This window comes from Coregonus clupeaformis, chromosome 17 (genome assembly GCF_020615455.1).
Source record: "Coregonus clupeaformis isolate EN_2021a chromosome 17, ASM2061545v1, whole genome shotgun sequence".
NCBI classification, from domain to species: Eukaryota; Metazoa; Chordata; class Actinopteri; order Salmoniformes; family Salmonidae; genus Coregonus; species Coregonus clupeaformis.
The window spans coordinates 72,934,932-72,948,412 of NC_059208.1; the positions used below are offsets into that span (position 1 = coordinate 72,934,932).

The 13,481-nt window shown below is 45.5% G+C and overlaps 1 protein-coding gene across 23 annotated transcripts in view; it reads left to right on the forward strand.

Moving 5' to 3' along the window:
• Positions 1-13,481, forward strand: part of LOC121532940 (receptor-type tyrosine-protein phosphatase S) — a 225,496-nt gene that overhangs the window by 64,814 nt on the left and 147,201 nt on the right. For all 23 annotated transcript variants that reach the window (XM_045226526.1, XM_045226525.1, XM_045226528.1 and 20 more), the window contains exon 2: positions 8,353-8,538. In XM_045226526.1, coding sequence (XP_045082461.1) covers positions 8,442-8,538 — 97 coding nt within the window. In that variant the 5' untranslated portion in view covers positions 8,353-8,441. The remainder of the gene's footprint in view (positions 1-8,352; positions 8,539-13,481) is intronic.

The following is a 13,481-nucleotide window of genomic DNA, read 5'->3' on the forward strand; positions in this document are numbered from 1 at the left end:
TCCCCTTTTGTCAAGGACTAATGTGTCTCTGTACCCCCTTGCCTCCTGCCATGACCACTGCAGTGTGTTGTAATTAAATGCTACCCATCTATAATGTGTCCTTCCTCGTTCCGCTGCCCGCCCAGGTGATGCTTGTAAGAGCTGGCTGGCGACCTCTGCCCTTTGTGATGCTTGTAGGGTAGGGCGACTGGCGAGGAGAAAGCAGAACAGGCGAAGTAAGGATTTTCTCTTGGTGTCAGTGTCTCACCCGCTCTCTCTCTCTCTCTCTATTTTCTCTCCTCCCTCTCTCTGCTACCAAACCAGCCTGTCATAGCAGGGTCAGTCAGAGAGACAGATAGTGTGCCCTCTGCCATAGTCAAAGTGGGCTGTAATAATGCCTACATTTAGGGGTCAGCTCTGCCCAACTCCACGCTGTCACTCTCACAGACCTTGTGTGCTCAACCTCACTGAGGTTAAGTTAAGAGGGCAGCGAAAGCAGTTCTACCACTTTACTCAGGAATATAACAACTCTGTGTCATAAATACCTGCGTTTTTAGTCCTTTAAGCAAGCCTGTATGAAAGAAATGAGACTTATATCTACCTTTTGGCATATCAAAATGAAGGTTTAACCATTTGGAACTCCAGTTTCTTGCGAGACTCTGTATTTACGAGCAACTGTCAGCCATTTTGTGTCCTCCTTCACTCTGAGGGAAGTGTTTTTATAGTCTCAACAACAGTGAACCTCTTTCATCTGGCAGTGCCAACAGGCAAAATCAAAGCAGAAAAGCCCTAATTCCCGATGAAAGCCCAAGGCCCCAGGAGCTGCTTGGAGGTTTGCTCGGCGGTGGCGCTGAGGTGTCAACTAGCGCTCCCCGCCGTCTGAATGCCATCTCTTCGGAGAGACCTGACATAAGAGCAAAGGCTCATGGGAAAGCTCCTCTGAGAAAGAGGGTTGTTGTCAGGCCAGGTTATGAACACTGCACAGTGCACAGTACGAGGAAATAGTCAGTCAAAGATTATGGATGGATTATTCTTTGCTACAGAGAGCAGATGAGTTACGACAGGGTGAGAAAAAGAGAGGAGCAAGAGAGAGAGAAGAGCATTGACACCTGGAAGCAATAACCCACTGGGCACACACTGGTTGAATCTACGTTATTTCCACATAATTTCAATGAAATTATGTTGAACCAACGTGAAATAGACATTGAATTGACGTCTGTTATCAGTGGGAATGGTAGCATTTCTAGTCTTCAAAACAGATTTAGTCTGCGGCAGCCTCTAGCTTTACTACAGCTAAAGATGATCTATGCTATGGTCTCACACACACACACACTCTTGTACAGCTAACCTTGTGGGGACACACAATTCAGTCCCATTCAAAATCCTATTTTCCCTAACCCTAACCCATACTCTTACCCTAACCCTAACCTTAACCCTAACCTTAATCTTAACCTGAAAACCTTAACCCTAACCCTAAACCTAACCCTAGCTCTTAACCCTAACCTTAAAACTAACCCTAGCTCCTAATCCTAAACCTAATTCTAACCCTAACACTAATTCTAACCTTAACCCTAAACCCCCTAGAAATAGCATTTGACCTTGTGGGGACCAACAAAATGTCCCCAGTTGGTCAAATGTTTGTTTGTTTACTATTCTTGTGGGGACGTCTGGTCCCTACAAGTATAGTTAAACACTTCCACATACATACACACACACAAACACATTGAAAATATGTGAAATAACATTAATGAGAAAAAACAACATCTTTCTGCCCGAGGGGACATAAAAACATGCCTCTCCAAGATGAGCGGATCTTGCATCAGGTTACCGTGCACAGCACACACACACACACACACACACACACATACACACACACTCACACACACAGCCTTAACCACCGATAACCAACTCACGGTGAGATCAAACAGCTGCTTTTGAAGTGCACGGCTTTAAATAACACATTTCTTAGGCCTTTTGGCCTGAATAAAGTTCAATGTTGGTGCTAGTTTAGCTCCCCTGTGTATAATTTTGTTCCAGCGCAGCATCCATATCTATATATGATCCCCCCATGCGCAACAGGATGCTAGCTTAGCTGAGCTGGTTCAAAGCGTTTGTTCCGACGCCACCGCGTGATTATGAAACAGCACAGGGGCTGTTGATCCTCCAGGGACTACTGCAGACAAATTGGAGACAGGGGAACAGGGTGGGGTGTGGGTGTGTGTGGGTCTGCAGGACAACCACCCTTCTTAGACTTGCTGGGACACTGCAGGCAAAGATAAGGGTAGCAGAAAGAGGGAGAGAGAGAGAGAGAGAGAGAGAGAGAGAGAGAGAGAGAGAGAGAGAGAGAGAGAGAGAGAGAGAGAGAGAGAGAGAGAGAGAGAGAGAGAGAGAGAGAGAGAGAGAGAGAGAGAGAGAGAGAGAGAGAGAGAGAGAGAGAGAGAGAGAGAGAGAGAGAGAGAGAGAGAGAGAGAGAGAATTGGGTAAAAAAGAGTGTAGTGTGTGTATGTTGTTCACTTGAGCAGAAGATGGACCTGCCATGATGGGGACTCTGAGAGGCTCTGAGATGTGTCTACATCAGCAACTCACTCTGTGGAGGCCAAGATAATGCTAGTGTGTGTGTGTGTATGTTTGGTTGAGTGGTGGTGGTGGTGGTGGTGTTTTGGGTGAGTTTACTGTATGGTCAGGATGGGGGTAGTAGGAGACGCTGAGCAGTGTGTGTGGTCTGAGAAAAATACTTGACTGTGTGTGCAGACCCTTGAATGGGACAGAAAAAAGAGCTAGTAGGTCACTTGGAAAAAAGTAGGAAGTGGGCCTTAAGTGTTCAACCAATTGGGTCAAACAACATAGGAAATGGTGGCCAGTGCTACCACTTAGCTACAGGCTTTAATGCAGTGGATTTGACAGTGGTCTTTAATTAATGGCTCCACTGAGTGATAAATATCCGCCGTGCTTGAGTGCCACAGGTCTAAAGACACAATCCATTGTGTTTCAACTCATCCCGTTAATAAATCACTCCCATCTAAAGTGCTACCAGTTTGTCCCCTCTCTCTCTTTCTCTGTCTCTTCTCGGAAGAAGTCAGAGTCAAGACTAGACTACCTTATGAACGCCACTCTATCAAGGCAAACACAAGCATCCCGGATAGACAGCAACAGCTAATTTCCATCGTCTGCTAGAGAAAAGGACTATATAACCATTAAGTGAAGTGATGCAAATAAATGCAATGAGGCACGGAGGAAGACCTTGTTGATTGCACCAAAGGGGACGTAATGTGTGACCGGCCACTTAACAACAAAGTACCAAGAGCTGTATAGGCTAATCTAATCAGTGCATTCAATCCTGAACTTGGAACCTGGGAATGAATGAATAGCACAAACTGATGTCTGATTTTGTCTGATTAAAAGACAAAGAAGGTCTATTTAATGATTACAAAAACAGTTCCTAGACGCCTCGCAATAGTCTGGAGACAAAATAAACCAATTGAAACTGGATCTATGTTTTTTAAACTTCTCTGACCATATGGATAATTCTCAGCAAGTGTAACACTTCACTCTTTTTTTACAGCCTTCCCTAAAATCTAGTGTCCGCTTTGTTCTATTTATTTTAACAATGAAAAGGTGCCGTAAAGAGTGCCTACGACCTCTCACTCTAAATATTGCCTTTTGAGTGTGTGAGCTTCATGCTCCACTGCTTTTTCGCTAGCATTTACCTCAAGCAGTCTTTATTTGATTCATGCAGTGCCTATAACCAAGGACACACTGGCCTATTCATCGTAACACAAATATGAGTTTGTGTGTGTGTGCGTGTGTGTGTGTGTGTGTGTGTGTGTGCGTGCGTGTGTGTGTGTGCATCCCCATTTGTGTATGTGTGAGTAAACATGCTTCAGTGTATTTCCACGCTGTGCTTTGGCTCCTGCTCTCTTCCTGCCGGCTTTGCCTTGGTCCTCCCCTTCTTGTCTTTACCCATAATTCTCGGCTCCAGGCCGAGTCCAACATGTTAGCATCAATAATGCATGGTAAAGTGCTGGATTAAGAGGCTTTGCGTGTCAGAGAGAGCAGCCCTGATTGCTACTGACTGCTGCAGAAACCCCAGAAACACAGCGACCATCTTGGCTGTCCAAGGTGGTGTAAGGGAATGGGAGGCATTGAGAGACAGAGGAGGGAGAGTGAAACTTGGTCCAGTGGAGAAAGATACATATCTGATATATGTGGGGAGTAGTGGTCTGTATTGGTCACCTGTTGAGTGTGTGTGTTTCTGGATCTTACTATTACTGTATGTGATAGATTCCAGTCCATCAGTGTGAAAAACAGGGACAAGAGCCTTCTGCAGCAGGTTACAAAGCTCAATAATTCTTACAGGGATGAAGGACACTGGATCTCTTGCATTTTGCATTGCAACAGTTCTCAGACACCTGGCCATTTTGACTCTTTCTAAGTCAGAGTTAGGCTATTGTGTAGCCAGAGAAAACATATATATGACAATTGAAGTCAGTGTAATGTTAGTTAGCGATTAGCGCTCATCTTGTTATAGCCACAAGTGTGAGTCTGGCTAGTAGCCCAAATATGTCAAATAAGCTAGCAATTTGTGCTCCAATCCCAATAAAACATAATACAAGCATATATGTGACCGACCGGCTCGATTCAGTCTTATGTAGCAAAATTTGAAATTGTGTTTTTTTACATTGGATAAAAGTATAGACTCAGAGCTAGACAATTGTATATCATATACTACAGTTGTGGAACAATGGGAAAGTAATTATGCTTTGAAAGTTGATAAACTTATTCATATTCAACGGGTGTTCGTCAGTTATTCTGTGCTCAGAGCGAATTGACCAGCTACATCTATCGACAGTTGTTGCAGAGACATCATAAACATTCTATTGAAATAGTTACTTGCATAGTGGAGTCTTTTGTTTAGACATGTAGCTAGCTAGCTATCTAAACAATGAACCATAATCCCAACTCGTAACATTACTACCCTGCATGAATCTGCAGGTAGCTAACCAACCAGGTTCAATGTTAGCTAGCTAACATTAGGCTATAACTAGCAATGCAAATGGCTCTGAGATACGAAAAATAGATCATACATGTAACATTAGCTAGCTAGGTAACAGTACACTTTAACTTGAAATGAAAACGACTTTCTGACTAAATACAAAACGTGTAATATCTTAAAATCTAGCTAGCTAGACTCTCTTACCTATATACATGGATGGACGCTTCTCCCTCTCTGTCACAGATGCCATGGTTGCCCTTAGTTTGAAGATGTAATCCGGATACAGGTGTTTTACAACAGCCTTCTGTGTGTTCCCTTTTCGAATATTTGCAATCAAACGCCAGAATTTTCTCCATCTCCTTAGCTATCATACTCTAATTCCACTGATTTCAAAACTCAGTCCTCCAGAAAGTGGAGAGCAACACTTGACATCTTTCAAAAAAGCAGCATTAGAGAGGATTACCTACACATGCTGACCAGCTCATGACCAGCTCATATTATAGATTGAAGTGTGCTACATGGCAGACCAATCCGAACTCATCTCTCGGCATGTCCAGCCGAGAGATGTCATTATCTCAGCCAATCATGGCTACCAGGAAGGTTGCTGTCTTTTTCTGTGGCTAAACCAACTAGGCTCGTAATTTAACAATTTTATTCCTATTTACAGATGGCATACAAGTTTGTTATTAAAGGCAATGTTCCAGAAGGCATTTCTGCCAAAAAACATAAAAAATAAGTTACGTTCAAATGGCGACATACGCTTAGTTTCCTGAAACTAGTTACATATTGTGAAACGAGTTGCCAATACACAGTCCTAATACAAGAAAAACCTTCCTAGAGCTACTCAAGGACAAATCTGAAACAAAGTGAAATGTGAGCGTTAGCCGTTAGCTAGCAATTAACGGTTTCCCCTCCACCTGCGCTCGATGAAGCAGTTTGCGGAACGGTTTTATCAATTGATGGGTGTGAGCATCATTTGACTGTGAAGCACTGTTCATCTCTCCTCCATCTCCATGGGGAAACCGTGGCTACTTTTAGCAGAGCTCCTCTTCTCCTGACGAGTTGCTAATAGCCAGAGAAGTGCTGCGCTGCTGTGCTTCAACCACCCGACCGTGAGTGTGATTCTCGTGTCTCTATGGACGGCTACAAGTCTACACACATAGCTAGTCATTGTGGAATTGTGGAGTCTTGATTTCAAGGTATTGTCTGGGTAGAGTTTTTGAAATATTTTCGTTCTATCATCAGTCTTAGGTCATCAGTCTTAGGTCTTAGGATTTTATTTGAAGTGTGTGTGTGTCTGTTTGTGTGTGTGTGCGCACGTGTGTTGTCATGTGTGCACATGCGTTCTCGTGTGTGCACATGCGTTCTCGTGTGTGTGATCAGGTCGCTCAGGTGATAGTACTTCTCCACAACAATAGGTCGTTTTGCATTGTAACCTGAGCCTGGAGGCAGAGAGCCAGCTCAGGGGGGAGCGCGATAAATCACTACCCCACACAATGTCTACTTCCTATGGGCTTCAGACAGGCGAGGCCTCCTGCTGGAGAGATCCAGAAACACGGTGTGATTCCTCCACTTCCCCCCACCGTTTACATCCATAACAATAAGGCTGACACAGCAAACCATCCCCTCGACACTTCCATACCCCCCCCCCCCCCACATTATCTCTCCCCATCCCTTTCTCTAAATGACATCACCTGCCCTGAAGAAAAAAACAACAACACAAGACTGTTTCTCAACACAAATAAGAAAGAGAAGAGGGAGGGAGAGTGCTACAAGCGTGTACTGAGATTGTCTGTGTGTGTGTTGAGCGATGAGCGATGAGCTCAGGTTCTGATGGCCCCCAGTCTTTGGCGCGGAGAGCCACAAAAGGCCCATTGTTGGAGTTAAGGTGCTCTGCCCGCTCGACTCCTCCCCAGAGTGTGTGTGTGCTTACGTCGGTGTACGCGTGTGTATGAGTGCTCGTCTCGAAGTGTGTGTGTGTATGTGTGGGTATCTCTATATATGTGTGTGTATGTGTGGGTATCTCTATGTGTGTCTGTCTGTGTGTATGTGTGGGTATCTCTATGTGTGTGTGTATGTGTGTGTGTGTGTGTGTGTGTGTGTGTGTGTGTGTGTGTGTGGGTATCTCTATGTGTGTTTGTGTGTGTGTGTGTGTGTGGGTATCTATGTGTGTGTGTGTGTGGGTATCTCTATGTGTGTATGTGTGTGTGTGTGCGCGCACGTGTGTATGTGTGGAGGGATGGGCCCTGCGGCTAGGCGGGTGGAGACTTTGCAGGCGATGTGGCGTGGCGTGGCGTCTGGGGTGCCGGGTTACACTGCAAGTATAGCTGCGGCCTGCCTGACTGGAGGTGTGTGTTGCAAAACAATCCCCATTCTGTCTACCCAGCACAGCATCTCAGTGTATATACACACACGCACACACGCACACACATACACACACGCACACACACAAACACATACACACCAGGTATTCAGCCTCCTCTTCATTCATGTCATGGATCCTGAAAATCACTCATCTATCTCTCTCTCTCTCTCTCTCTCTCTCTCTCTCTCTCTCTCTCTCTTCCCCTCCGTGTTCTCTTTATTCCTCCTCTTTTAATTAAAGTGTGTAACTGCGCTCGGGCATTAAACGTGGCAGACATATCAACGAGGGCACACTCGCTGGGCGCCACCGCGGCGCACACACAGGGGATGCGTGCCAAATGGCATCCTATTACCTTTATAGTGCACTACTTTTGACAAGGGCCCATAAGGCTCCGGTTAAAAGTAGTGCACCACAAAGGGTTTAGGGTGCCCTTCGGGACACATGCAGGGATTAATGGCAATTTGACTAAAACAAAGACACGCTGTCTGAAATATCGGCGGGTACCCCCATAATTACACAATGTGGTGATAAGCAAATAATGACAAGATCGAGAGATAAAAGCCCCAACTAATTATGAGATGTGAAAAGCAGTTTATTAGGATAGGGGGAGAACAGCGGCGGAGAGAGTCCCAGCATGCCGCAGCACTGGAGATGGCTTCATGCTTCCTCGCCTCTCTCGGTCTATGTGACGGGGGTGTATGATTTGTTATAATTGATGTTCATGCATATGAGCCTTGTGTGGGCTAGCTATCACACAGCTAATAGGAAAATGTATGGTAATGTATGCTCAACAGTGTGCATTTACTGACACAATGGTGATCTTCAGTGAGGCAGTAGAGATTTTGAATTTATCCATTGTTGAACAAAGTCAAGATGAATGTGTTGTATGTGACCATGATGTGTGTGTTTGACTTCACCTCAGCCTTTGAAGCCGACTCACTTTTATAACGTTAGAATGCTCAATTGGCAATATCCTATCTCATCATCTCCTCTCTTCCTCTCCTCCTCCCTGCAGAGTGCCAAGAAGTCCTGTGTGAAGACCCCAGCCTCCTTCTTGTGGGGCCTCGGCTCTCCAGCCAGGTCAAAAGTCGCCCCCGGAACAAGATGGCCGCCGGCGGTCCACCCTGCCTCTCTCTGCCGGTCCTGCTGCCCCTCTGCGCTCTGTTGCTCTGTTTGCTGCTCACTGGCTCACATGCCCTATGTGAGTACAACTATAATATGTGTGTGTGTGTGTGTGTGTGTGGGAAAGGTATAGTTTGTGTGGGTGTGAGAGAACGTGTGTGTGTGTGTGTGTGTGTGTGTGTGTGTGTGTGTGTGTGTGTGTGTGTGTGTGTGTGTGTGTGTGTGTACTTGAGGGCTATTCACACTGCTGAGCCGAACCGAGCCATTCTAAACCATGCTGTACTGAGCCGGCCTGATTATGCATCCACCATAGTTGCTGGAACCGGGCTGAAAAGGACCATGTGAAAAGAAAATATGCGAAACAGCACAGTTTGGTTTTGGTCGGCACGATAGTATAAAAATCGTATGAATGTCACATTGTTTTTCAAATCAAATGCACTTTCAAGGTTTTACTGGGTATCACCTATGTTCTGAGTTTGAGTTTACTTTTTGACCTATTTAATATGTTATTCACTTTCATTAATTACATGTTGTATGTCAGATGACATGACATACACAGAGTTGTTGTATGTCTGTTTGCCTCTACACTTATCTATCTTGTTGGTCTATCTGTATGTCATCCCATCTATCACCATACAATGGCTTTGTTCCAAATGGCACCCTATTCACTATATTGTGCACAACTATTGACCAGAGCACCATGGGCCCTGGTCAAAAGTACTGGACTACATAGGGAATAAGGTGCCATTTGTGACATACCCCATCTCTCCTCCGATTTCGAACAACGTCAGCTCTCTTATCCCGAAACTCCCAGTTCGGATTTGTTCTGCACCATTTCTCCACTAAGATAGATTTAGAGACGCATTAGGAAAACAAAACAAAGGGAGTGCAGAGAGAAATAAAAGAGGGAGAGATGGAGGGAGAGAACGAGGGAGAAGAGAGAAGCTTCCTCGCTGTTCACAGTGTTTAAATCCAGTCGAGTCAGTGTACGGCTGAGGGGGTCTGTGGTGTGTGTGTGACTGCATGACAACGTGTCACATTCTGGTCCTCTTCCTCCCTCTCCTCTTCTTCCCTCCCTCCCTCTCCTCTTCTTCCCTCCCTCCCTCTCCTCTTCTTCCTTCCCTCCCTCTCCTCTTCTTCCCTCCCTCCCTCTCCTCTTCCTCCCTCCCTCCCACCCTCCCTCCCTCTCCTCTTCTTCCCTCCCTCCCTTCCCTCTCCTCCTCCTCCCTCCCTCTCCTCTTCTTCTCTCCTTCCCTCTCCTCCTCCTCCCTCCCTCCCTCCCTCTCCTTTTCTTCCCCCAATATTCTCCTCATCTCCTCTCTGTCTTTTTTTTTGGTTCATTTTGTGTGTGATTGCTTGTTTTGTGTGTATATGTTTGCGCATGCATGGTAACACGGTACATGATAGAATGCATACTGTCTCTACAGAGTAGAGAGAGTTGTCTGACTATCTGTTTACGATTGGTCCTTCGCTCTTGTGTCTGTTTTTGTTCTGTGACCAGTGTCTGGAGTGGAGACTGATGACACTCACTCACACCATAGGCTGATGTATATCTATCACTCATCTTGTCCGGAATCAGTCCCCATCTATCTACCTGTCTGTCCACACCTTTATCTCCTATTGCCTGTTTTCTTCTCCTTACTTCTTTCCCCCTCTCATTCACTCATTCACTTTGTTTAGTCTGTGCAGTTTAAATAACTGGGAGAGAGGCTCACACGCACACACAAACACACACACACACACACACACACACACACACACAAACGTCCCTCCATCTCTTTCTTTTCTCTATCTCTCTCCTCTTTGCAATTTGTCAGGATCGAGATTCTGCCCCCATTTCATCAGGTTCCGGCAGTAGATATGATAGCTCTTTTTGTCAATCTCTCTGTCTCTCTCAGCCTCCTCCTCCTCCATCACTCCATCACTTATGGAGCAGAGCTTTTGTATTCAACCCTCCTAATAATGCATGGCAGTCGCTTAGCAGGCAGCGCACGCACACACACACACACACACACACACACACACACACACACACACACACACACACACACACCACCTCCCTCAACCCCCAAGCTCTAATCATTCTCCCCACAAAGCCCGCAGCCAATGGGCTCACTGCCCCCCCTCGTGATCCTGTTAGCAGGCACACACGAACACACACACATACATACACACACACGCACATTCACATTCAGGTACACGCTTTCTCATACACATAAATATGCACACTGAGGTGGACAGAAAAAACTTAGACACACACAGTCCATCCATCTCGCTGTCTCTCTCCCTACTCTGAATGCTGGTGGAGATTGGATCCAACCACCACTCCTCTCCCACTGATTGACAGAGCTACCCCCCCTCTTTTTTGTTTTGTCTCATTCCTGTTTTTCTCCCCCCTGCCTTGTTTAAGCAATCGGTCTGTCGCTCCCTCCATCTCTCTCCTCCCAACCCTTTTTAGGTTCGATGCACCTGTGGGCTTTATGTGTGATAAAGCCTGACACATGCACGCACACAATCGCACACGCACGCACACACACACACACACACACACACACACACACACACACACACACACACACATGCATACGCGCTTACAGACACACACACCAGAGTGGCCCAGGGGTGCAGTCATCCAACCTTATTTTGTCCCACCTGCTCATCATGGGGGGACAAAGAGCCTCACATTAGTCTCTCCCCCCCCTCTCTCTATCTCTCTCTCTCTCTCTCTCTCTCCATCAACACCTCCCTTTCTCTCTTGTTCTCGCTCTCTTTCTCCATCAACACCTCCCTCTCCCCTCCCCCCTCTCTCTCTCTTTCTCTCTCTCTCTCTTTTTCCATCAACACCTCCCACTCTCTTGTTCTCTCTCTCTCACACGCGCAGAGCAAGTGGATGTCATCTCGTCGGAGAGGGCCTGTGTTAAAAGTATGATGTCATTCTCCCCCCTCCCTTTCCCTTTCTGTCTCCCTCTATCTTTCTCGCTACTCCTTTCACTCTCATAAATCACATCGAGGAGGAGACGTTTTTAATCAAAAAGGGAAAAAAGGCTGTTGAATAAATCTAGCTACCCCACGGTAATAAAGTGTTGGTTTGTATCACTGTGTGTGTGTGTGTGTGTGTGTAACCCCCTGTTGACAGCCTTGTTGTGAGAAAAGCATAGCGGTCCCTCATCTTCTAAATTGCCTGTGTACTAGAGGAAATTGGTAGGATTGTAGGGTCACCTAGCAAAACAAGGTGTCACTCCTCTCGATTGACCAATCACAAGCTCTGCTCCTTGTTTTCACCCTTCGAATTCAGAGAAATGGATGCATGTAAGTATTGGTCCTGTTTGGTCGATGTTTGTTTTTTGTTTTGTTTGTGTATGTTTGCGCATGTGTGTGCGTGTGTTTGTGTTTCCTCAGATCTGATCCCTGCAGGGTGAAAGAGCTAAGTCCCCATGGGGCTACCCACTTCCTTTCCAAAAGGGGCCAAATTTCGGCATCCTGATTCCCACATTTCTCGATTCCTACACACACACACACACACACACTATTTAAAGGCCCTGTCCTTCCGTCCATTCAGCCAGGGTGTGTCCGTGTGTCTAACCACAGCACCCAGGGCCACCATTATCCTCCCGTCTGTCTCGTCCAAAAACCGCCCGACCGCCAGACACCACGAGCGGCAGTGCCGTCGCCCAGAAATAGCCGACACCAAAACAACTGGCTGCACAGTCCTATTTGTTCTTCTGCGGTCAGTTACTCCGCCTCCCTCCGCCATATCTTGCATTACTCATCTCATATGTATATACTGTATTCTATAATATTCTACTGTATCTTAGTCCATGCCGCTCTGTCATTGCTTGTCCATATATGTATATATTCTTAAATTCCATTCCTTACTTAGATTTGTGTGTATTGGGTATATGTAGTGAAATTGTTCGATATTACTTGTTAGATATTACTGCACTGTCGGAGCTAGAAGCACAAGCATTTCGCTACACCCGCAATAACATCTGCTAAACACGTGTATATGACAAATAAAACTTGATTTGATTTGATAAAAAGCGCCTCTTTCCCTTCTACTCTGGGCGACTCGTCAATTCCCCAACGATATTGAGCAATAAATGAGGCCCTCTACTCCAACCAATGTTTATTGGAATGTATATATACAGTGGTATATGCATAAACATAGGGGTATAAGCACATTGTTACTGCTCCATGACCACCAACTTAACTAATGTGGTGAAAAATAATTTTTTACTCAGCATAACTCATTTTGGGATTGTACAAGTCCTTTTTTGTGTGCAACAAGCGAGGACAATTTAAAAACTGTGATGTTTATTTGCGACGGTTATTTATGCCCCCTGTCCTCTGTGCAATCTACTTAAGAGTGGCTGTCCTAGCCTAGTGTTCTGGCTGTACCGCCTAATTGTAATTGACTAGAGCCCAAAGTGATGAGGGGGATGGGGGAGCAATTTCAATGATTTATTTTCCTTTGAAGTTGCCAAGTGAAACATTTCAGGCCCCTTAGGGAGGAGAGAGTCGTTTTCTGGTTCTCTCACTCTCACTATCTCTCTTTCTATACCCTCCCTTTCTCACTTCTGGACTCTTCTTTTCTAGTTCTTCATTACCTGTTTTCAAGCCCCCCGCCTCCTATTCTCCCCGCTCTATCCTGCGACCACATTCATATGCACCATTGCATTGAACCGCCACTGTCCAATTAATTCCGTTTAATTAAGTATTACATATTCAGTGCTTTGTCACTCGCTCCAGAAAGCTCAGCTTTTTTGCTCTACTTCAATATCAACCCTATTCCTCATATAGTTTTTGAGTTAAATTGTTGTTTAACCATTCACAGGCCAGATACGTATACACTGTTAATAACTATCAGCATTTAGTGATTTTGACTTCTAATGTTATTATGTGGTACATGTATTGCAGAACACACATGTTCTTGTCAACACAGTGGGTGAAATTTCATTCTGTTGCACTGAAGCTTATTCTGCCCTTTTTCCAAGGCCGTGTCTAGACTTGACAGTTCATGCA